Genomic DNA, 23,264 nt, shown 5'->3' with positions numbered 1-23,264 from the left:
ACTATATTGATGAAATAGGATCTGTGATGACGCAATGCGACCAAGTATATGGAGAGCGCTACAGACTGACCCGTTGAAGTCCATATGGTCTTTTCTGCGACCTCCTGCACATCTACGAACGTATTCATCTTTCTCACAGCCAATTACTCCAATATGCACAAGCATATCTGCACAGTATCATCGGATTCGAGGTATCTCAGCAATATATTACGCTCTTGATAGGGGGTTCAAGTTGGCGAAGTACGTGCAGAAAGACCTACTCTTTGGGACTTACCCGTACAAACCCTGGCCGGAAAAGGAAAATCGGAAGTGGAGTTTGGAAGTAGAGATTTGGTCATGTCATCGAAGCTGACTGACGACATAGATTCCCATGGCTTATACCGCAGGGCCTACGTCTCATTCAGGGTCCCAACGGCTTTTAAGGCGATGGCCCCAATTATTTAGCATCGAAAGGAAACCTCTCGAGTTATATCCATGGATGCAGTCACTCCGAGATCTCTCCAACCGGTGTAATGGTATCGAACTGTTCATGCGGCGATACGATGACGACCGAACACCACCCCATGTCGAGGCTGTGATCGACTACTGCCGCGGAGTTGGCGAAAGCGATTTCAGGGATGTTGGCATGATGAGCCAGGGTAATGCATGGCTGGATGACAGAGCTGTTCCAACTGCTCTGGTAAACGCCCTTACGCAGAACGCGACAGCTTCGGGTTCCATGTCTGTGCAACAACAGAATGACGTATGCGACATTACAGATGCTCAAGGGGAACATCGACAGGCTTCAATACATTCTGCTGTGCTCGAAGCTAGAAAATACGATGAAAGCCTAACAGCTTGGGATCTGAGACGCTATCTCCTTGAGAAACGCTTTGATCACGACCGTCTAGAGGATGCAGACCGCCGGCTTATATATATTGCGAATCCATCTCCATGTCATATGCTCGCTTTGGCTGAGACTGCAAACGAGCACCAAACCCCCGCTATCCAGGACCTCTTGGGGCAATACCTCACCTTTCAAACGTCGATGAGAGTCAGGATTCCCACCGAAGGGTACTCGGTCTTCCAGCTTGAACACCATTTCCCCTACTTCGGACTGCACATGACGGGGCTTGGACGGATAGGAAGGCCTCAAAGTCGTAGATCGGACCAAAAGATGTTGATGGATATCTCTTTCCTGGACCCAAAAAACGATCCAGGAACGTACGGATTGTATCGTGCTCGGTCATCTTTCACTTTGTCAGGTTTCGACAATATCCATTGGATCGCGTATGATTTGGAAGAAACAAGCTTCAACCCGGACCGTGAGATCGGCGAAGATGAACGCAATGATTTCCGGCGCTCAGATCAGATATCTATGGGCAAATTTGACGCAAATTTGCCATTCTACGATGCGCGGGAGTATTACCTCGCTATCAGCTTGATCAGAGCGAAACATGCCAGGAAGGAAGCCCAACGCATTTTGGGTCAAGTTGAAGCTTCATTCACACATCACATGACTTCTTGCCCATTCTCCTCTGCGTCTGCGTCCGAGCAATCTGCTATCTCGAGATGGAACGAGCCTATGCTAGAGCTTTTATCCATGTTGATCCAGGATCTCAAAAAGAAGGTCGACTGCTGGAAGAGCTTCAAGTGCAAGGGTCTTGGATACTTTAGCGACCCGGATGCGACGCTGCTACCGCGGGTATCCGAGCACATCGAGCGTACTATTAACGAGCTGGACGACGTGTATGAAGATATGAGAGTCTACGAGAGGACACTCTCCTACTTCCAAGAGGATTGCGAGAAGCTAGCTGATCGTCTGGAGTATCGTCTGAGCTTACAAGGTAGCAAAATCGGCGAGTTCACCATTATCATCATTTCACCCGTAGTCATCGTTTCCAGTATCTTTGCTATTCCTACATCTGTACTTCCATATCAACAAACCTTTCTGTCTTTCATCCTTTCAGTTGCTGCTGTCATGTTCCTGCTGTGGTTTCTGTTACTCTTAAAGGGCGGATGGCTTGGTCGACAGGCGTGGTGGGAAAAACTGTCGCGCAGAGGTCGGACAGTGAGAAGGTGTCGGGATAGTAGCATCGTCGCCGTGAGAGAAGGCGAGATAAGCTTACTGCGACAAAGAGACGCACACGTGAACTCCACGAAGGACTGTGAGTAAGAAGATGCAATATCTCGGGCAAATTCCATAAAGCTGCAAAGCTCCGCATAACGATGGAATGACATCATGACCTGTAGTAGTTCAGCATATGGAAATATCTCCAAAAACGGTAGCGAGTGGCAATGCAGCTTGACAAAGCACTAGATATGTCATCATTCTTCCTGTTGCTGAAAACGTATTGTACTCGTCTATGGATTGATCGCGCTCAAACGACTGCATTGATCTGAGTAAAAACGAAGAATCCTGCGACATTACATAGAATCATGATACTTGTTATACCAATGACGTCGCAAGGAGTGAAATGCTCTTCTTGTTGCCGTACTGGACTTTCGGTCAACACTCGGACTTGACTGGTCGCATCCAGGTCTACAGTAAGTCACTACCTGCGTAGCGCCGATCATCATTCATGAAAGAAATATCTACATTAAAACTCTTCATACATTTTCCAATCATAATTGGCTGAAAGTGAACGCTCGGAACGATTTGATTCGACACCAAGTATCTAAACCTATGCTGTTCCATTCTTCGTTTATCATAGTTGAAATCTCTCAAGTTGCTTGCGGATGTGAAATGTCACTGGCGATTATCGGTATAAGCCAGCTCGAGACGATGTCACTCACTCTAAACAGCTCAGATGTTGATGACACAAGCTACCATGACTATTTCCCGTAGGCTTACACGCAATAGCAGATCACATAATCCACGATTAGTAGTACGCAATGAGCTAGAAGCTAGCCGGCTACTGCTTTGTGTGCGCATATACAGTACCGCTCCCATGGGCATGATTCTTCACATCTCACATCAGCCCTTCAGGTGAGAGAATATAAGCACTTAACGATTACTTTAGGGATGCTACCATGGGTAAGATCTGTAAAAATTGTCATGCTTCAAATACTGAACAGTGGAGTTGACGCTTCGGGACCTGTAGCAGGTGGTAGTTCAGACTCTTATCACTCAAAAGAAGCTCGACCGACTGGGTTGGCTGCGCTGTTCCACAATTGTTGTGCAGATGCGCACATGAAGTGGTCAGTCACCGATGCGCTCACCATGTCATTGAGTGTTTGTGCTAGCACTGAACAAGATCGAGGTCCGGTCTGACTCAAACGTGCATACTCTGCTTTGTTAGGCATTGGATAGAGCTGAGCCCGCGGACCTTGTGACGCAGCCTGACAGCTTGTAATCTTTTGTCAGACCTCCTCGGGAAGAGCGAACTAGTACATTGTCAACTCACGACAGATAAGTCGAAGCCTATGTCAAGACTCGCTAACAAGACTTGACCTCATAGTCCTGAACCTGATCAGGACGGGTTCTTTACACCATAGTGTTTTAGGGCAACCTTGATCCCCCTGGAGGGCTCAGTCAGTTCACTCTATTAGCTTCATGACGTCGTGTCCTTGGTTAGGGTCGTTCGGCCACATTGGGCATCGGTTGAGAACCCTGTCAAGAAGAGGACTGGCGGTGTGGAGCATAACAGCGCACAGGTACGCACGCGCAGGAGTGACCCTATCGCGTTCGTAACGAGCATCCTTGTTCACTTCTGCTACGCTGTCAGTACTACCAGCAGCACTGCCGGTATCGCTATCGACTAGGTAGGTGGTGTCGCGCTGTTATTGCTAACAGGGTGTGCCAAAGTTCGAGTGAATCCGCCTGCGTACAGATCACAGCGATCGTGAGTCAACTTGGGCCACCATCCAGAAAGCTGGAAGGCCGCGGGGAGTGCACGGCGACAGTGGCATCGAACCGCTTGAATCGTTCTGTGGTTATAATTCGACGCCAACAGCTGCTTCGCTCCTTGCCAGCTTGTAGCACTCACAAGCTCATCAGAGCGTTCGTTATCTTCCAATTGATTAGCATTGATTCAAAATCGGAATTTGAATAGCTCATGAACTACCTAGGTAGAGCTGGTCGCATGATCTTCGACGAGCTTGCAGCACCTGGCGCCCAGGTGAGGCAGCCGGACGCTGCCTATCGTTGACTCTAATGCTACTGGATCTGCAGCGATTTCGGGGAAAGTCCACATGTTCCAAAAGTAAGGTTGTGCAGCTGCTCAGCACGTTGCACCAAACGGGAGGGACTGCTGTGTATGCCGATGTAGGTATGTTACGGGAGAATGCTGGAAGGGAGCGCTAAACAGTCCAATCATCTAGACCATGACAAAACAAAATCCTGAGCTTCAGAATGCAGATATAGATCTCCAGGACCCTCTCAAGAGCAAAAATTACGTGAAGTCGCAGCTCATCTTCTTCGAAGCTAGATTTTGTAACACCATCGCATACCAAGGTACCTCCCAGGTAAGTGCGAATCGCGTGTTTCGCCCTTGCGCACGGTCTCTCAGACACGAACCCTGTTCGCGTCTTCATTGCTGTTCCTGCTCAGTTCAACAAGCCCCACCCATCTCTTCAATGCCCCCTCAGCTCTCATGTCCCGGGTTATACAGTCCCGAAAACGTTCCATTGGCTTCCCAGACTCTTTGTAGCAATGACAGCCGCGACGGGTCCTAATGGCGATATGCTGACTAGCACAAGACACGCAGGTTTATTGTGTCCATGACAAGCACTCTAAAGCCCACCGAATCGCACCGCAGAACCGATCGCGTCTTCACGGAGAGCTACATATTGCCAGGGCGAGGTCGCGATGTCGACTGTCCGCCTCCAATCCATAACCAATCGAGACTCGACGGAAGCTCAGGGCTGGTTGCGTACCGTCTTTGCCAGACAGCGACACCTCACAGCTCATGCTACGCAGGGCTATCGCGATCGTTTACGTCGCGCTCAACATCGATATCGGGTCAGCCGGGGACGAACAGAAAACACCAATCTCGAGGCACACGTAGCCGGAGGGCTACCCTCGGCAACAACAGGATGGACAATACGAGACGAGGGCGGACATATACCTATACAAACACTTGTAAGCAACACGGAAAGCTTCCTGTAGAAGCGCGCAATGGTCTCATCAACTTACCTTGCTAGGCCAAGAAAAGATATACTTATGTTTGGCAATGCTGTTATTGCGGCAGACCAAATATACCATATCAGAACCAAGCTTGTTCTGGTTGTGGATATGGGCGTTGTGGCAATTGCTGTACCACAAAGATACAACTAAGATAGTCGCATGCTTCGTCCGCGCGACAAGATTCTGGTGGGAACCTCGAGGATACTATATGGAAGGTACAGGGATCCAGTTGTGGTACCGGCCTCGGCCGTTAAACGAATGGCTTGATTATTTCTGTCGAACTACAAGACCATATCACGCTCTTCACGCTCTATTCGGCGTCTACCGAATGTTGAAGCAGTGGTACTTACTGAAGATAAGCCGTATTCCTGATCCTAAGCTTTCAAGGTTATTAGTCACCGTAAAATATAATATTCACTCGATTGGTTCGCACGTGGACGTGGCCAGCCAATGGAGGATGGAATATCATGGAGTCTGGAACGGGATTGTATCTGCTGAACGATCATACCAGCTGTCAATGTTGAGCCGGCGGAACTGTGACTGTCGATTTTACTCTTAGTCTCGAACGTATCCGCACCCGGTTTCATTGCATCACAAGTCTTCCTTATTAGAGAGAGACTCCAAGACGAACTAGGGTGTATTTGGTACACATCGGGCCCTCTATATTCACCTCACCGATCAAGTATAATCTGATCCCATGACCAACCGCATTGTGTAGGTCCTCATAGATTACTCCCGCCCCAAACTCGCTAGTCTCGAGACAGCCTTCAAATTACGAACGTTTGTCAGCCTCGTCAAGTCTAGATCCGGTGAAGAGCAGCCGGAACACAGTTGTTGGAATCTGGGAATACGTAAAAAACCTCGAAGGTGGCTACGAAGCAGTTGACGCGACCATGCTACCCCAGACCCCAGACCGTGAGGCTCATCGGCGAGGCAATCTCTTGGCCGAGATCGCTTAAAAAGTCCTTCCGTTTTCTTCCAGCAATTCCCGAGATCGCCATACACCCTGATGAGACCTGATTTGAGGGTCCTCAAGAACATCAAACCTCCTGACGACTTGTCTACCGCCAACTGTGCATCAAATCTCCAAGAGCCACTAAGATTCGCAGTCTCATTCGCGAAGTGGTCATGTGTGGCGCTCCTCATGCGCTGGCACGTATCTATGCATGGAGGCCCGATCCAGGCAGACATTTGCCTGATGCTCACTACCTACCCGGCTTCGAATGTCCCGACGTCTATAGTGAGTCTATCACTTTGTAATTGATCGACCGAATGATAGAGTTGACCCTGGTGTACACCTCTCAGTCATACGCGATCGAGCCAACCGGCCTGCCCGAAACGGCAGATCGAACATAGCCTCACTCATGCAACTCGTCGTAGATACAACGCCCTCGATTGCCTTCATGACCTATTCCCTGGCGATTCAGACGCTGAAACGTGTCGCGCGATGGCTTTTCAATCATTCTCACGAATAGTAAATGTTCTGTGACAGATCTCGGGATGAAGCTGTCCGCCTGATAGAAGCTACACGGGCTTCGCAAGACCTATAACCTTGATCAAAGAGGCTTGGAAGAATTCTTATATCGCAGTGGAGCTGCATCGCATCTTTCTCATTCTAACATTAGATTCTGCCAAGATTTCATCGCATTTTACTCGCATCAGATGAAGCAGGGGCAGCATTGTCTAATACATCGTAAAGCCACGGCGAAATACGCCACATTGTCATCCACCTAGAGTTATTTGGAGCATGATCCGAACGTTCTCGGAGTCTGACCAATCATTGACTGCAGTTGCCGCCTTCTTTTAGGCTATTCTACCACTCTCTGGTACGCGAAAGACTAGATGCAAGGGCTAAGAAGGAGCACACGGAGAAAAGTTCAACCAAAGCTATGGAATCCCGTGTTCTCAACCTGCCGACCACTGGCGGATGTACCGTTCATTTTGGAGAGAGAGAACATTCCGGGATTTGAACGAGGAACGTTGGACTACTTTCTCCGGGACGTGAAGAGTGCTATACCGTCATGGAAGGAAGACGCCTTCCAGAGATTCATGGAGACGGTCTCTCTCAACGATCCACAGCCAGCACGGGCGAGGTTGGATGACCGCGCATACGGCACCGGAAAACGTCGAGATTACGATCAAGAATGGCTGACGCCAGAGGTACTAAGAGACTTGTTACTTGCTGACGTAAGTATCATTCCAAGTCTATTTTGATCTAACTAATATGAGCAGCGATTTGGTACCCCGACGAGCAGTCCGCCAGACGCGGATCGCCGACTGATGTAGGTTGACTTTGGTTCACTTCTCGTCTCAATTCACGATGTCTCATAAGATTCATCGAACTAATATCGGGCTATCCTTAGCCTTGTCCTGCCTGCAAAGCATTTGGTATCATGGTACGACAGTCATCATACTGGAGGACTGCCCAGCTGTCTGATCGTTGCATTACAAGCTCTTGGAATTTTGCCTTTCGCTCGTGAATGTTATCAATGCTGATAGCTTTTCAGATATATCAATCGGCTGAGTCCCGAATACATCAAAGCATTGGTGGACACAGTGTATCAACACCAAATCGACCCTCTACGCGATGCTATTGCCAAGCATATCGATTTTGAGACATCAATACGAGTGCAAATCTCAGTAAGCAAGCTCACATGCGCATCTATACTGGACTAATGAGCCTCTAGAAACAGTCCCTTCCGGTCTTCGTGTTGGAATTCCATTTACCATTCCCAACGCTACGAGAATATCACGCGACATCGAGCGCTGCTGATCCATTGCACGAAAATCAAAGAATGAGAGGCCGGCTGGACGTTTCGTACCTGCAGCTACAAACGTCCCAGCACGGTGACCAGCAACACTTGCGGAGATGGTTAATTTGTGAAGCACATACTTCTATCGTAATTTGTGGCTGGGATAACTCTAAATGGGTTGGATGGGCGTTCGTCAATGCGCCTCGGGATCCTTTCACGCAAGACGATGAAGAGGCTGACGATGAAGGAAACGAAGGAGGGCCAGATGATGAGCCTTTAGTTCTGGAAGAGGATTATTTCGCCGCTGACGGCAATGGCCACGCAAGTACAGTTGAAGACGCGAACAGGCCCATCTGGGATCCCCGACGCTACTGGTTACGCATCATTGAGCTTCGTATCTTCCGAGCCTTGGAAGAGTGGGACTGGTGCATTCGTTTCCTCGAGAGGGGCATAGAAGCGCTAGTAAGTACTTCAAGACGCCGATTACATGGCTCATGGCTGATGCAATCTAGAAAGACAAACATGTTCATGAACTCACTAGCGATTACGCTGCCAATGACCAGCCCATGATCGAGCAACTATTCAGAGAAACTGTCACGACAATGCAGATCCTGGGTAAGCTGCATCGAACCATCAAAAGAACCCTACGCGTATGGACAGCATTCACAGCCGCCAGCGGAGACTACCGTTACTTCTCTGAGCTGAAAGATCCTGGTTCTCTCTCGGCCTTCAAGAACTTAAAGGCTGCTTTCATATCATTAAACGATCTGCAACATCGATTGCAGTTGCTTGACAAGACCTGCAAAGAGTCTCAGATGATAGTATGTTTCGTACATTGTGTAAGCCATATTTACTCTAACAACGAAATTAGTTCCTGTTTTACCAAGAGCGTGTCAGTAATCGCCTCAGCTGTCAGAGTCAGCTTCGCGCCGAGCATGCGCATGAACTGAATCGCCAGACCAACGAAATTAGTCACAAAATACACATACTCAACCGAACGAGTACTGAAGCTGCCAGGGAGACAAGTCGAGGTACACGTGTGAATGTTCTGGTTAGTGGATGATCTACATCTTCCGAAAAAAGATTATTCCTGCTAACATGGCAAGCTGTTCGGCATCACCACACCTCTCGTTCTTGTTCTGCAATACTTCGGGGCTGATCGAGATATTTTTCACTTCGATCGTACACCTAGGACGTTTGCCATCTCGTTCACAGTGATGTGTCTTGCGCTTTTTCTATTGACCTACCTGCTGAGCAATCTTGGTCGTTTACAACGCCTTGTGTGGAGACTTGGAAAGAGGGGTAGAAAGAATGCCCCTAATGGGTATGGTGATACAGGTCAGTGACGGGGGACAACCCATGGAAGCGAATGCTTGATAACACTACCAGATAATATTGAGCTTGTACCGCCAGCTGTCTAACACGTTGAGCCTCATTTGAAACTACTGCGTGAGAAGTGGGGCGTAGAGACTCATCATACCTTTTGTTCTATTATGATGAGATGAGGTACGGTGGCCTGTCTGTGGCGAGGGTTTTAGCTTGGCCCAATAAAAAGACCAGTATCGCAGCACGTTTGGCTCAAATTGAAAGATGCGGCAACAACCAACTTCGTGTTGCAAACATTATAAAGACGGACTTACATGTGATGACTGTTATTACTCCAAGATTCTAGCATGAGGATTGGCCTCGTGCTGCTGCCTTAGTAGCCTTGTCCGCACATTGCTCTCTGTTGAAGCTGGTCTGAACGATTGCGCTTTTTGATTGCGAATATACCATAACTCCGGAGATGAGGCTCAGAGTTGTATCGCTGTGCAGAGAAGCTACGAGACGAAACCCCGCATGAAGCAGGGCATGCGTATCGTAAGAACACACAGGCTCTTAGAAGCTACGTCCAGCAGGCAGTCAGCAAAGCGTTATGGCGATTACCGTATTACCCATCAAAGTGCGGGGAGTCAGTTTGTTGCCTACAGCCGGCATAGATCTGGAGTTCTCATTGATCGCCATAAGCGCGCCTGCAGGAGCTGTAGGCCAATTGCGACGAACCACGACAACACTGCCTCGTCACTAAGACTGCCGTCTCCATGCGACGAGGCTAGCAAGAATGCATATATACACTCGATCGCTATAGCGGGTTTTGACAGTTCTTAAAGGCCGTGAGGATATCGCGGATTCGACGCTCGTCTTGATACGCAGCTGGAAAGACTGGGCCCATTGGACGGCTGCTAGATCGCGAAATTGGAACGAGAAACACTCACAGCCTTGCGACACGGCGGGCAAGCAAGAATCGTACCAGCTGAAATTACCAGAGGAAAAACCATGGAAGCGCTCGAGGCATGCGTGGCTTCTTTGAGCCTGGACAGTCCCCTGCCAGACGTGCCAGCGGCGAGAGCAGAAGCCAACCCACTGGACTTGTGTCGCATACATCTGGCAGCAATTTTAGTGGGTATATTGGGCCGCGACTTTGAGCATACATTCAAATGTATACTGTGGCCGAACGACATTTCCAGTGGGGATCTTGCCGTGGTCCTTCCGAAGCTGCGGCCAGGGATGAAGGCTGGTGAAGTGGCTGCTGAGCTGATGCAAAAGGTACGCTGTGTGATGCGCTTGAACTGCAGCACATAGATGTGATCAAACTACTAAGCATCGTAGTTTCCGAAAGATGACCCACTCTTTATCCTACCCTTTGTAGATGGCGTTCACTTTCGCGTCTTCCTCAAGGTGACGTCCGTGCCACGCCTCCTTTTGCCGTACACCTCGATCCGAAAGAGTTCCTACGGCTCTGCCACACATCCCGCCGACACAGACGACGCGCCTAAGAAGCTCATCGTCGAACTTTCCTCTCCAAACATCACCAGCGAGTTTCAAGGAAAGCACCTGCGGAGTACGATCGTCGGCGCATGCATCGGACGACTATACGAGGCCATGGGATGGGATGTAACACGCATCAACTATCTCGGCGACTGGGGCAAGCCGATCGCGTTGTTGTACGTTGGCTGGTCGAAGTATGGCTCGGAAGAAGCGTATGCGGCGGATCCGGTCGGACACCTGCTGGAGGTCTACCACAAGATTGAGGAAGACTTCAAGCCGGAACAGGCGGCGAGCAAGGCAGCGCGGGATGAAGTAGCGAAGGAAGGTGAAGACAATGGCGAGGCGCAGGCCGAGATCGAAAGCCAAGGCATCTTCGCAGACCGCAACGAAGCTTTCAAGAAGCTGGAAGAGGGTGACGAAGAACTAGTCGCCTTTTGGAAGCGCGTGCGAGATGTCAATATCGAAAACTACACGAAGTTCTACGAGCGACTGGGTGTGCGCTTCGATGAGTACTCCGGCGAGTCGCAGATCAAGCCTGAGACTATGGTGGAAGTGGAACAGATGCTGAAGGAGAAGGGTGTCTCGGAGGAGAGTGGAGGATCTCAGATCATCCACATGCAGAACATAGGTGCGAAGGCTGGTACGGCCATCATTCGCGACCGCTCCGGTAGCAGCACCTACCTTCTTCGAGACCTCGCCGCGGTGTTGGAGCGTTCGAGGAATTACTCGTTTGACAAGATGGTGTATGTGGTTGCCAGCGACAATAGCGTCCACTTCACTCAGCTCATCAAGGTGTTGGAGGCGATGGACATGAAGGAGCTCGCCGACAAGCTTCAACACGTCAAATTTAGCGAGGTGTCGAAGATGGCGGCGACGCTTGGTAGAGGGTATAAGCCGCAGGGTATATTGGACGCATGTGAGGGAGCGATGACTGCGTTGTCGGAAGCCGATACCGAGAAGCTCGAAGTGGTAGGTGGGTTGGATGATGTCAGGGAAGGACTGGCGACATCGTCACTTCTCGTGCAAGAGCTCTCTACTCGCCTGACCACAACACATGCATTCGACACTGCTGCGATGGCTTCCTTCAAGTTTGGATCGGGCCCGGATCTGCAGTACTGGCTGGCCACGCTCCGCCAATTGCTCAAAGGCGCTGACGCCGCAGCTGAACTCTCGGGTGAAGATTACGAAGTGTTGGCTGAAGAAGACCCGGCGAATCTTCTGCGCATTCTGGCCCAGTACCCAGAGGTCGTGAATGCGACGTACCACTCGCTCGAGCCGGCTGGTGTTGTTACTTATCTCGCTAGTGTGACTGAGCAGCTTGCTGAATGTCTTCCGGAGGAGGCTGATGGCAATCAGGATGCGAAGGTCACCCCCGGTCTGGTGGCGCTCTATGAGGCGACTGCAGTCGTGCTGGAGAATGGCATGAAGCTGCTAGGATTGGCGCCGATCGTGCAGTCATTGCCGGAGAGAGCGGATACGCCGGTGATGGGATGATGGCATGGTTCTTTCGTGTCTAAATTGTCAATGTGTGGGTTCGGGTTGCTATGGGATTGTCGTCGACGCTGTTGACCTTCAGTCTACTTGGGCGTTTTTGGGCTGTCCACTGCGCTGCTGCTTGATAACGACGTAATGAATGATGACCAGTTTTTCTCTAGCCCATACGATAATGACTCAACGATGGATGACTTGCTGTCCTAGCCCGTTCGCGGTCCACCCTGCTGTCTGCAAACTTTTTGTGTCCGGCAAACTTCAACCCCCTCAATTTTCGTCGGAAAAGTTTTGCTGCAGTTATATATGTCTAATTGTCTCTTCCTTCTATCAATTTCCGATATGGTCTAGTGGCTAGGATTTGCCGCTCTCATCGCAGAGTAAGCTCGCTGTTGCAGCGCAGTGCCGGCAAGGCCCGGGTTCGATTCCCGGTGTCGGAATGTTTCTTTTTGCCATTTGCAAAAGTGTTCTTTCTTTTTGCCGTTTGTGCAAGAGTGATCTCTTTTTTTTTTGCCCAACGATGCAGACACCCATCACGGGCGTGGGCTTCTTTTTTCCAACTGTTGTGACACGAGTGCGGCTTGTCAGACTCGGTTGTTGATGCGTCACAACCCCAGCCTCGCACCCTTCATCACCACACTCTTTTGCTCCCACCGCCTCATGCCAAAAAGAAACCAGTCGGCTACGCTAGGGTCTACATTGGCTGGAAAAAGAAGTCAACAACATTCTAGAGCGATTTAGACACCTCCAGGGCTGGGTCTGGTCTTTCTTCGGATAGAGTGCCACCATGCTACCGTAACATCTTTGTCAGTATGAGTCGATCACAGTTCAGCCACGCGCGCCCCTGAGCTTAGGAAGCAACAACTCCGGGTAGCGCGTCTCGCCGCCTCTCGTATTTGCTGATGCATCATCACAACGCCAGGCACACCGCGGCTGCGATTCGTCGCCTAACATTGCAAGGCATGGTGGCGTCGGTAACACCACGAAGTATTGATTTCGACAGGTAGGAAATGTATAACTTCAGGCCCAATCCGCTGTGACAACGATGCCTCTCCATCAGCCGTCGCCAGTCATCCAACATGCGTCCCTCCAGCTACATCCCGCTCCTCGCCGGCGCTGCCATTGCGCAAGAGTCCGCGACGATCCTCAACTTCTTCCAACTCGACAGCACCCTCACCGTGCTTGGTTCCGATGCGAGCGCAACAACCTACGAGAACAGCTGTCCCTCAGATGGAGTCGGCGTATCAGTCGTGCCGTCTGATCTCGGTACGTCATGCACCTGTCGCGAGAAATTGCACTAACACCGCCAGTACCAACCCCAGACGACCCCTCCGAGACACCCTCACCTACACCCGCGCCTCGCATGCGCCGTCAGGATGATGATTCCAACGAGGACTACTCCTTCTGCGAGCCGTACACCATCCTACAAGGTCCCGAGACGTACGAGATGCATCTCACGGACCCGACTCCAGGCGCGTGGACAATGGATATGGCCTGCAGCTGGCAGGGCGCAATGTCAACGGCAGACTTGACCTGCGACGTCACCCAGAGCGGATCCGTCCCGGACCAGGCCGACCAGGTCGCGTCGACGAGCGTCTTGTCGCAGAGCGAGATACAGGAGATGGAGGCGTATCAGGTGGTTGCACTAGTCACCGCAACTGGTGCGTCTTCTCCAGGACCAGCCTCAGCGACTGGAGGGCCATCACCTACTGGCTCGGCCTCAGGAACAGGAGCAACATCGCCTTCGAGGTCTCAATCCGGTGCCGCTTCAACACCGAGCACTGGTTTGGCACCTGCTGGATCTCTTCCGACTGCGATGGCGATGATGGGTGCTGTGGGCATTTTCGCGGCAGCCGTAGCTCTGTGAGATGTTGCATATCTACACTCTCTTGTGTTTGTCGCATCAGAGCGCTTGGTAAGTAATAGCATCTTCGTCATCGTGCCTTCTATGATTCGTGTAATTTGAAATTCATCCTATTTCCAACTACGTCCTCATACATTCATCGGGTAATCTTTCCATTTCTACCTGCATATCTCGTAGCGTCGTACTGTACATTCCCGAGGTGAATGCGGAAGCAGCGGGCAATTCGGTCGCGCTCGCACGTGGACACGCGTCGTACAACACGCGACCTGCAGCGACAGTCACCCAGGGTTGAACCCCACATTCAAACAGCACACTCGTTTGCTGGCTGTACATATTAACGTCCACACCTGAGACCATCTCTTTGTCTCACTTTCTTTGTAGTACCACCATTATATGCAACCCTCGTCACATCCCCTTGGTACCCGAACACCAGCAGCTACAACACCAAAGATGCCAGCCGCTGTTTCCGAAGCGCATATCGTCAACGCAAACCCAAAGTCGCGACTTTTCAGATCATTTACGCGACATGCCTCCGCGCCTACGAGCCCATTGACGCTGGAATTTCGCCCACCAAGTGAGGGAACCTTCACCACCAGCTACCAACACTCCCTCCCATCGCCAAAGTCCCCACAGACAACGTCGAGATCGAAGCAGGGTCTACTAAGTGAACTTTCCTGGGCGCAATCATTTACAGCTCGCCTCCGCCGTGACCGGGACAACTGGCGCTCGCTCGCTCTGGAGCAAGAACAGGACCTCAAGGCCGCCCATCAGGACCTTGAGCACCAAACTTGCGTTGTGTCTGAGATCGAGCAGGAAAACACCAATCTCCGCTTCCGCCATGAAGAGGATAGGACAGCTGGCGGGCAACTCTACTCGCGCTTCCAGGTCCTCGTCTCCGCGCACGACAAGCTTGTCGATCAGCTCAACGATGCCATGCGTACCATCGCCCGTCTTAAGAAGAGCGACCGTACCAAGGACAAGGTGCAGCAGCGCAATCTGAGCTTGAAGGCTACGCTGCAGAGATACACAGCTCAGGGCACCTCGGCCACTACACAAGCCGCCGCAGACACCGAGTCTACGCTGAGGGAAGCACTGGCGTTGGCTAATGAGCGCATTGAAGAGCTTGAGACCAAGGGCGAGGCTATGCTCGACGCATTAGAGAAGCGCAACGATAGCTGTGGCAGTGACGAGGAAGAAGATATGGGACAGGGAGACGTCGAAGCAGGAATGTTGGAGGCCGAGGTCGCGTTCCGCGGCGTTATCGAGGATGAGTCTTTCAAAGAGCAGAAAGTGCTTTGGCTGGACTTGTTGGATGATTGAGGAAATGTGAAGGTAAGAGCATGAGCACATGTATTCAATGACTGGTACACGGCAACGCACATCCAGTCGCTTTGGATTGTCAACCTAGTACAGAAGACGGCTATGGTATCCTTGGCGTTCAGGGTTGTCCGCCTGCGGGGGACTGGATGCATACATCGCACCACCGCCAGAAGCGTACCATCAGGCCAAGGTTGACGCTCTTGTCGAACAGCGTCACGCGTATTCCACCCAGACAATCATCGTCCACGTCGTAAGAAAGCGCAGTCTGTACGGTAAATGAGCAAGCAAGCAGTGCACGTGGAATGATGAGAAGCAGCGATTTGTTTATATAGTCGAATGGAGACGAGGTCATTCGCTACGTAACAAGTGCAATAACCAAGTTATGTCTTGATCTGCTGATAACTGACTCCCCCCAAGCCATGCACTGAGCGTGCGCATCTTGCTTGGCCACGGTCGTCCCGACTCGTATCTCGCATTCACAGCCGGATTAGAGGGCCGAACATGCTCAGCCTCGCGACTTTCGTCACCGAAAAAGTTGATATGTATCGCTATCATATTAACTTGTGTTGTAGGTGTCTGGCATTAGTTGAATCATCCCTTTTCTGTCGACCAACTCCACTTCAGTACTATCTCGCTATGACATCGCCCCTTCCTACTGCAAGCTCTGGTATGCGGGGTTCACTCTACTCTATTGTATAACCACTACATAGCTGACTTTTCAGAAGCAGAATCCGAAGGCACGTTCTTAACACCTGGCTGTGCCATGCACGCGTCGCAAGAAGCAGGCGCAGACACGGACGCCGATGCAGCCACACTTGTCAACGAGCCTAGGCGAACGCCAGGAACATCGGATCGGGCAAAGTTCGTTGAATCACTGTTGCTGGGTTTGTGTTTGGTCATGTAAACTGGCCACGAAGCAGAACGGGAATAGATATCGTACATGCTGCATATTCGGATTTGGAGCGTATAGAATGGACGAGTGTGGTGGGAAAGACTACGACAGAGCGACTACATGATACTATGGGCGAACAGATGGTTTATGATAAAGCGGCGAGATATGCGACAGTGTTGATCTACGTCTGAGACTGTTCAACTATAAGCGGGTTTGACAAAGACATGCCTTTTCCTTGCAGCAGCTTGATAGTGTCATAATCCGCGTATTCATTATATACCCTTACTCAGTTCGAGAGGACTTGTTCAGAATCCCACGTCGCTGGAAGCTCCCATTGGTATCTCATGCGTCTTCTATTTTTTTCAACATAGAAATGTTTACTCTTGCTCTTGTGTTCTAGAAAGACCGACATGAAGACGTATACATAATAATTTTGGTACAGATCATTCTACTCCTATACACCCGTTTGCAAGCCTTCCATACACTCCAACGCCTTGGAAACACCTAGATAGCATCCAGAAATCATGACCAACGCCGGATGTTGTTCGTAATGTCTTTTAGATTATCATCGTGATGATAGACATTTGTATACAATGCTCACACTAGTACCGCGGCTCACTCGGCGTATATTGCTGATGTCCAGCATAACGTGGCTCCTCCATCTCATGCATGGAACGCTCTTCCCGCTCACGTGTACGGTCTTCGGAGCGATGAGAGCGGTGTTGACGCTCCTCTCGGGGGGATCGTGGAGTACGCTGAGTCTCCCATAGTGACTCGCCGTGATGCCTGGAGTGACTGCGCTGTGAGTGCCGTCGCTCAGACTGGAAATATGCTTGTTCGGCGGCTTGAACTGGCACTTCTTTCGGGCGCTCGGCTCTGCTTTGAATGACTTCCTCTTCGTCGAATGCGGGGCGACGGGTATGCTGCTGCCTCGTCGACTTTGGCTTTCCTGCACTTTTCCACTGGCGGAATTCTTTGATGCAGATTCCTGCGACGATGATCTCGGAATTGCTGTCATGTGTTAGTTTAAGAGTCGATGAGAAAGTTACCCAACTCACACGATGACGATGGCGATGACGACTACGACCCAACTCAAACCGCATGTTGGCCCTTTGCAATAGCTGAGATTGGTTTGAAACATCAACCCCGCAACGACACTCCAGAACACAACCTCAATACAGCTGATTATGGCATGCGCTTTGTAACTGTGCCAACGCTGGAAACGTGGACTATGCTCCGAAAGTATGAGGTATATGAGTAGTATGAGGGATTTGGCACCCTAGGTACAAGAATTAGTAACCAGATTGATACTCAAGAGTACATAGATATAGCCAAACTAGGAAGTTTCAACATACCATGCCCAATGCATATGTGCTTGCTCGTGTGCGCGGAACATTGGTAATGAACAGACGAGGAAGCGTAAGCGCGATGGCGAGAATAACGAGAACGACCTGAGCGACGTGGATAGGGAACTTGAAGCGGCTGCTAAAGATGGGCTTGTCAAGGAGATTGAATACTCCCATGTTGAAGTTGTGAAGAATATGGTGTTGATTTCGTCAATGTCTCGTACAATTCGTATCGTAGTTCGGTCGTAGTTTTGATCGTAGTGGTCGGCGTCAAGACTTGATCTTCGCTGTTGTGAGATGGTACAACGAAGCACGTCAAGCATAATATACATTTTCTGCTTGTTAGTACCTGCATCAACGCGTACGTTTGTATGCTTCGCCGTCTCGTACGCGTTGTTACATTTCTTCTTGGCAATGTCAAAGTCCGAGTACGGTGCGATACGAGTGCGAGTGCGGGTACGAGCAAGAGATGTGATTGGTGCGGACCTGCCAAGCCCACGTGCTTTCAGCCCTACCAGTCCTAAACTCATTCTTCGACTGACCAGGTTAGACTTGCGAGTGGTTGCGGACGAAACAAGAAGCACCTTCTATCGTTCTCAACTCATGGTAGACCCTGTGGTTGTAATCTTGGTTGAGATACGGAAGAGTAAACATTCGAAGCCAGTTATCACATTGGTCAGGATATCCAGTCATGTCTAGTTGAACTCGCTCTCGCATTTGGGGTATATTCTCAAGATTACATCGTCCTCGTCGGCGGCGATTAATTCGGCCCCGTCGGTTGCGGCCCATGCACATGAGGGTTTCCAGGCATATTCGGAACGCCCTCAGGACCGATCATCGTCCCAATATCCGCCCAATTCCACTCATGGATGTTGTTGATGGTAAAGTCCATAAACTGCATCTGCGTCGTTCTATCAAACCGGGCATTAGGATGCATTGAGGGCGCCATGTAGGCCTGGTCTGGGTATATACGACCTGGCATAGGATCCGCATACATATACGTGCCCACGCCGGGTGGTGACTGATGGTACATGTGCGGTACAGCATCTGGCTGTGACAGTTGCTGCGCTGGGAGTGAGCTCTGCGGCCCGGTGTCGTGGGTCTCCATTTCCGGTTCCGCAAATCTGACGGGCGAAGCTAGGGAGTCGGCCATGGAATGCAACTCTGGGACGAGGGAAGCGAACTTCTCAATAGTACCAGGCATGAATGGATTCCGCCTATGTCGCTGTGCCAGATCTGCGAGCTGAGACAACAGAATCCTGGACTCGGACATGTCCGTACCACCCAGCTTATTCAAGCATACCAGATCAAGGACTAGTACCGAGCTCGATGCAAGCGTGTACCAAATGTCACATGAGTAGACGGCGTCGAACTTGCCTAAAGATTCAAGTCTCAGCAGTATGTTAGCCAGAGATCGGCCAGACTCTGAGCAAGCTTCTGCCATGGCTGTGAGTGCAGAGTTTGTGGAGTCTTGGCCAGTTTTGGTCAGGGTAGAAGCGCGGGCAAGCAGGGCTGAGCGGCACAAGACAATGATGGTATAGTGGTATACACAGTGCATCAGCATCAGGGCTCGTTGCATGGGCGAAGCTTCTATGGCTTCGTATTGGAGATGCCGGGGCAACTGCTCCTTCCATCGGACTAGATCCCGGAGCACGCCGGCGGCGGGTGATAAGGGGCCAACGTAGGATTCGTCGCTGGCGTTGGACTTGACGGTCTTGGGCGCGCGACATGTCAGGCCCAGCAGTATGAACAGGCGCGTTGAGCATGCGAAGAACTCTGGGGGGCCGCCGATAATCTTCTCGTTAGGAGCGCTCGTCTTTGCGCCAGGATTCTCAATGGCACTCGGCCGGTCGTAGGAAGATACCTGCATCGTCTCGAAGGCGTACAGCGTCCACCACAGTATCTTGCGCGACTCCCTGGCCAGCGGTGTTTGGCCGGCGTTCACTTTGTCCTGATGCAGTCCGATGGCGTGCGCTATGCGAACGGCGGCGCCTGTCAGGTTCCAGCAAGCGTCCCGGTGGTTCGTGTTGTGGAGGTGTATCGCAGCCAGTAGCAGGGCCTGTATGGCTGTGATGCTCGAGGTGAAGATGACAACAGGAAGGAGCGTCTGGGTCCTCTGCCACCACAGCCGCTCCTGGTCTTCTGGAAAGGGAATGCGCGCCACCCGTCGACCGAGCAGCAGCACACACGTAAAGGTGCACAGCCATGCCGGGTCTGCACTCCTGGGGTTGGCCAGCCACGCATCGTAGGCCTCGCGGAACGAGGGCTCATGCAGGACGGGAAAGTCCGGGTGTATGTGTTCGAAGAAGGCGCGTATCAGCAGCTCGAGGTTCGGGCGCTCGCTGGGGTTCAGGTGGCGGCCGTGGACCGCGACGGAGTTGTGGGCGGTCGGGGCGGCGGTCGGGCCTGGCAGGCTGCGCTGGTCGTCGCTGCCGGTGGGCGACGATGCCTGGGCTGCGTTCTTGCCAAAACTAGAGGTGGAGCAGTCAGTCGATGTCGCCAGAGGCTTCATGCAGGGGCGTTACTGACAGTACAAACTCGCGTAGGGCGCCGCGTCCCACGAGCGTGCGCAGCTTGATGTGGAACGACAGCGAGCTGCCCGGCCCAATGTACTGCACCTGGCCCTGCTGGTCGGGGAGCAGCGACACCGTGTCGTCGCCTTCACCCTCGCCGCTGTCGTCCTGGTCGCCCTGCGCGTCGTGGGCCGCCGCGTCTGGCAGCGGGATGCCGTGCGACGTCGCGAGCTGGCGCAGAGCCTCGGTACTCGAGACGTCGGCTTCCGGCAGCAGCCCCTTCACCAGCGCCTCGAGCAGCGCCAGACGGGTGCCCAGGCCCTCGACGCTGCCATACAGGCGCTTCTTGCGCGGCTGCGTCGTCAGGCACTCGATGTTGTGCACGATGCAGTAGCGACACGCCTCCTGGCCGGGCTCCTTGCGGCACTTCTGCTTGCGCGACTTGCACTTGTCGCAGCTCGTCTCGGTGCGCTTCCGCTTGTCCAGCGGCACGCGGCGCGAGCTGCTTGCACTTGCATGGCTGCTACCCGTGGGTGCGGGTGTGGAGGCCGACATGGGCGTGGACGGGTAGGTGCGGCGGATTTCAGGGCGCAGGGAGAAGAAGCATGGCGCACATGTCGCGAGAGCGCTGCGAACGCATTGAGACGCTCTTGTGCCGGTGGAAGATGCGACTGCAACTTTACGATGATGATGCAGGGGACTCCGATCTTGCCTGCGCTATCGCGGTCTCCGGTCCATCGGTAATTGAGGCTGCCGTCTCCTCTCTGGTGGGCCTAACCGGCGAGCTGCCTTGACCATTTCTTCAAGCGGACACCACAGGCACGTCCTCTTCCAAATCATCGAATCCGTCCGTCGTTGCCCCACCGCAATCGATGGCTGAATACCCATCGAGCGGGAACCACTTCAAGCTGAATGCTGGTCCTGGTCATGGCACCCCCTCATCGGTGCCTGTACCAGGTACGCTTGATGCGGCTAACAGACGGACAGCAGCCGCCGAATATGACCAAGCATATCTCGGCCGTGCTAGAGTACCCCTCGAGATATGGCTGAAGACTCCCATCCTCCCTGAACAAGATTGACCAGAGCAGGGCTGCTTGATCTGGTAGGCACGAAGTCGAAAGAAAGACTGAGCCGGTCACTGTCCGGTTGTGATTGGTTTAAGCGTGCGGCAGCTGGCTCACCTTCCCTCATGGGGTTGTGCAGGCACTTCCGATTACTCCACAAGCATGACTCGGCAGCGTGACCCAGTGCGGCCAAATGCCATAGCCACTGAATCGAGTTAGCAAAGATCCAGCGTTCCAGACATCGCGAGACCCACATGGCACCCATGCCGAAGATGACTAGAACGACCGCATTTTGTCGCAATCCTGTGCTCCACTGCCCTATCGCCTGTGCCGGTACCACAAACGCTTCCACCTCACCAACACCGCGCAGGAACCACGGCCATGTTCAGCATATTGGGATCCACCCCCTTCACCACCGTGTCTCCACTTTCTCTTCTGTAGAAATGCATACCACAAGCACGGCTGTGTACATCATCGCCGTTAGCGATCAAGGATCCAACGGCGACGCAGATAACAGCACCGCGGAGCGTCATCGTGAAGTCTTCTTGACCTCTAGAGAAGTAACCCTCCTGGCTAGTCCGCTAGTCGCCGGATAGCAGACAGGCCTTATATCACCGATCCAGATGGTATCTACCAACACTGCAAGAGAGTAATTCCGCATGTCGTGGCAGTAGGCGAGTTACGAAAAAGGTCCCCACGCTGGCACAGACTTCCCCGTACGCGTTAGCATAGGCGCGAATGAGCACGAAAGGTAAGACGAAGGATTGTTGTCGTGGTGCCTGCGATCGTGGTGGCAATGACGTCAGACCCCAAAGAAGCCACTGCCGAACCTGGTGGTTGTACGCGAACAACAGGCAGGTTAAAAGATATCAGGCCTCGAAGGATATATAACGGGTATTTGGCTGACATGTGCAGTATAGACATCCTTCTTATATCTCTACGTCATCGCTATAGCACCGCCTCTTCCAGTCTTGCACACTGACCTCACTGGACTCCCTGCCAGGCGATGTGTCGTCGCGTACGGATGTCCCTTTCGCGGATCATCCATCAAACCATGGTGCAGCCTCTTCCCAGCTTGCATCCTGCAGACTCAAACTCCTAGCGCTTTGACATACTCTGGAAAGTCGTGAGCGATCACAATGCCGATGAATGTACCGTCAAACCCTCACACAGCCTGCAAGCTGAATTCCACGGCGTTGAGGCGAGGGGAGTGTCGCGCCGCTGAATGAGAATATTTGTGTTTGAGCTCCCTTGGGCTGAAGTTGATCTCGTTTGCTCGACAAGCGAATCAACCACGCCTCAATCGTGCATTGGCGCCATCACTGGTTATGCACGATGGATTGCGCTCATTGCGGGCCGAGGCGCGCTCTTGGCTCGATCTCTAATTCCGATCTCAAGAGCCCTATCCAATTAATATGCTATAGCGGCGACGATTCGTAACGAGATCTAGAGCGCACTTTGGTTCTTTGAAACTGGACAGCCAGACCGCAACAGCACGACCTGGTCATTTGCGCCGCACAGTTCGTCGTCCTCGTCACTCTCGATGGTTTGAGCAACTAGAATCCTTCGACTGTGGGCATGCTAAATACGGTGCACGGCATGGCAGGCGGTCTACAGGTAGCCAGCGCCAAAGATGTGTATCTAGATGCCCGTCACGTCCTTTCTCAGCCGCCTGGTGGTAATGACACAATGATCACAGTATCGACGCGACGCATCTCTGACGATTCTTTAGCCGATGCTCTTTGTGGTCTCTTCCAACAGCTTGTCGGAACACTCGAACACAACATAATCATCCTTTCAGGTCTTCGGTGTACCTCCTGACCTTGTCGCTCCCCGTATCCCGAAAAGTATTACTTCGAGGTATCGCCAGACCTGAAGATGGCAAAATCAAGCCCTTCAGCGAACACAGAACGAGATATGGTCGGACGCTGAGGCTTTCAAATCCAATCTACACGTCGTTTTCTCAACACTGTCGCGTACATGCACGCTCATGCATGTCCCTCAGCGGCTGCACATCTTGTACGACCATCCCAGGCACACCCTCGTCAAACAAAGCATTCATCCAGTAAACTCGTAGGGGCGTTTTGAATCAGCCATGAAAGCAGCGGT

At 51.9% G+C, this 23,264-nt stretch overlaps 4 protein-coding genes and 1 non-coding gene across 5 annotated transcripts; 4 read left to right on the top strand and 1 right to left on the bottom strand.

Annotated features, from left to right (window-relative positions):
* Positions 1-10,407: 10,407 nt before the first annotated feature.
* Positions 10,408-12,162, top strand: J4E83_007336 (uncharacterized protein; the record flags this gene model as incomplete). Its single annotated transcript, XM_049334240.1, has 2 exons — positions 10,408-10,446; positions 10,510-12,162. 2 exons carry the CDS (start codon positions 10,408-10,410, stop codon positions 12,160-12,162), a joined length of 1,692 nt encoding a protein of 563 aa, XP_049186582.1.
* A 330-nt stretch (positions 12,163-12,492) lies between these two features.
* J4E83_007335 lies at positions 12,493-12,596 on the top strand. Its single transcript has one exon. It is a non-coding gene; the product is annotated as a tRNA-Glu (tRNA).
* Positions 12,597-13,235: 639 nt separating this feature from the next.
* Positions 13,236-14,023, top strand: J4E83_007334 (uncharacterized protein; the record flags this gene model as incomplete). Its single annotated transcript, XM_049334239.1, has 2 exons — positions 13,236-13,422; positions 13,467-14,023. The coding sequence occupies 2 exons, from the start codon at positions 13,236-13,238 to the stop codon at positions 14,021-14,023; spliced, it is 744 nt and encodes a 247-aa protein (XP_049186581.1).
* Positions 14,024-14,470: 447 nt separating this feature from the next.
* J4E83_007333 (uncharacterized protein) lies at positions 14,471-15,340 on the top strand (the record flags this gene model as incomplete). The annotated part of the gene is made up of 1 exon (XM_049334238.1): positions 14,471-15,340. One exon carries the CDS (start codon positions 14,471-14,473, stop codon positions 15,338-15,340), a length of 870 nt encoding a protein of 289 aa, XP_049186580.1.
* A 2,998-nt stretch (positions 15,341-18,338) lies between these two features.
* Positions 18,339-20,646, bottom strand: J4E83_007332 (uncharacterized protein; the record flags this gene model as incomplete). The annotated part of the gene is made up of 2 exons (XM_049334237.1): positions 18,339-20,049; positions 20,108-20,646. 2 exons carry the CDS (start codon positions 20,644-20,646, stop codon positions 18,339-18,341), a joined length of 2,250 nt encoding a protein of 749 aa, XP_049186579.1.
* Between the last annotated feature and the right edge of the window lie 2,618 nt (positions 20,647-23,264).

Source organism: Alternaria metachromatica, assembly GCF_023757995.1.
Source record: "Alternaria metachromatica strain BMP 0045 chromosome Unknown scaffold_18, whole genome shotgun sequence".
Lineage (NCBI taxonomy): Eukaryota > Fungi > Ascomycota > Dothideomycetes > Pleosporales > Pleosporaceae > Alternaria > Alternaria metachromatica.
Note: the sequence above shows the minus strand (reverse complement) of the source record. Positions and strands in the feature narration are given on the sequence as shown.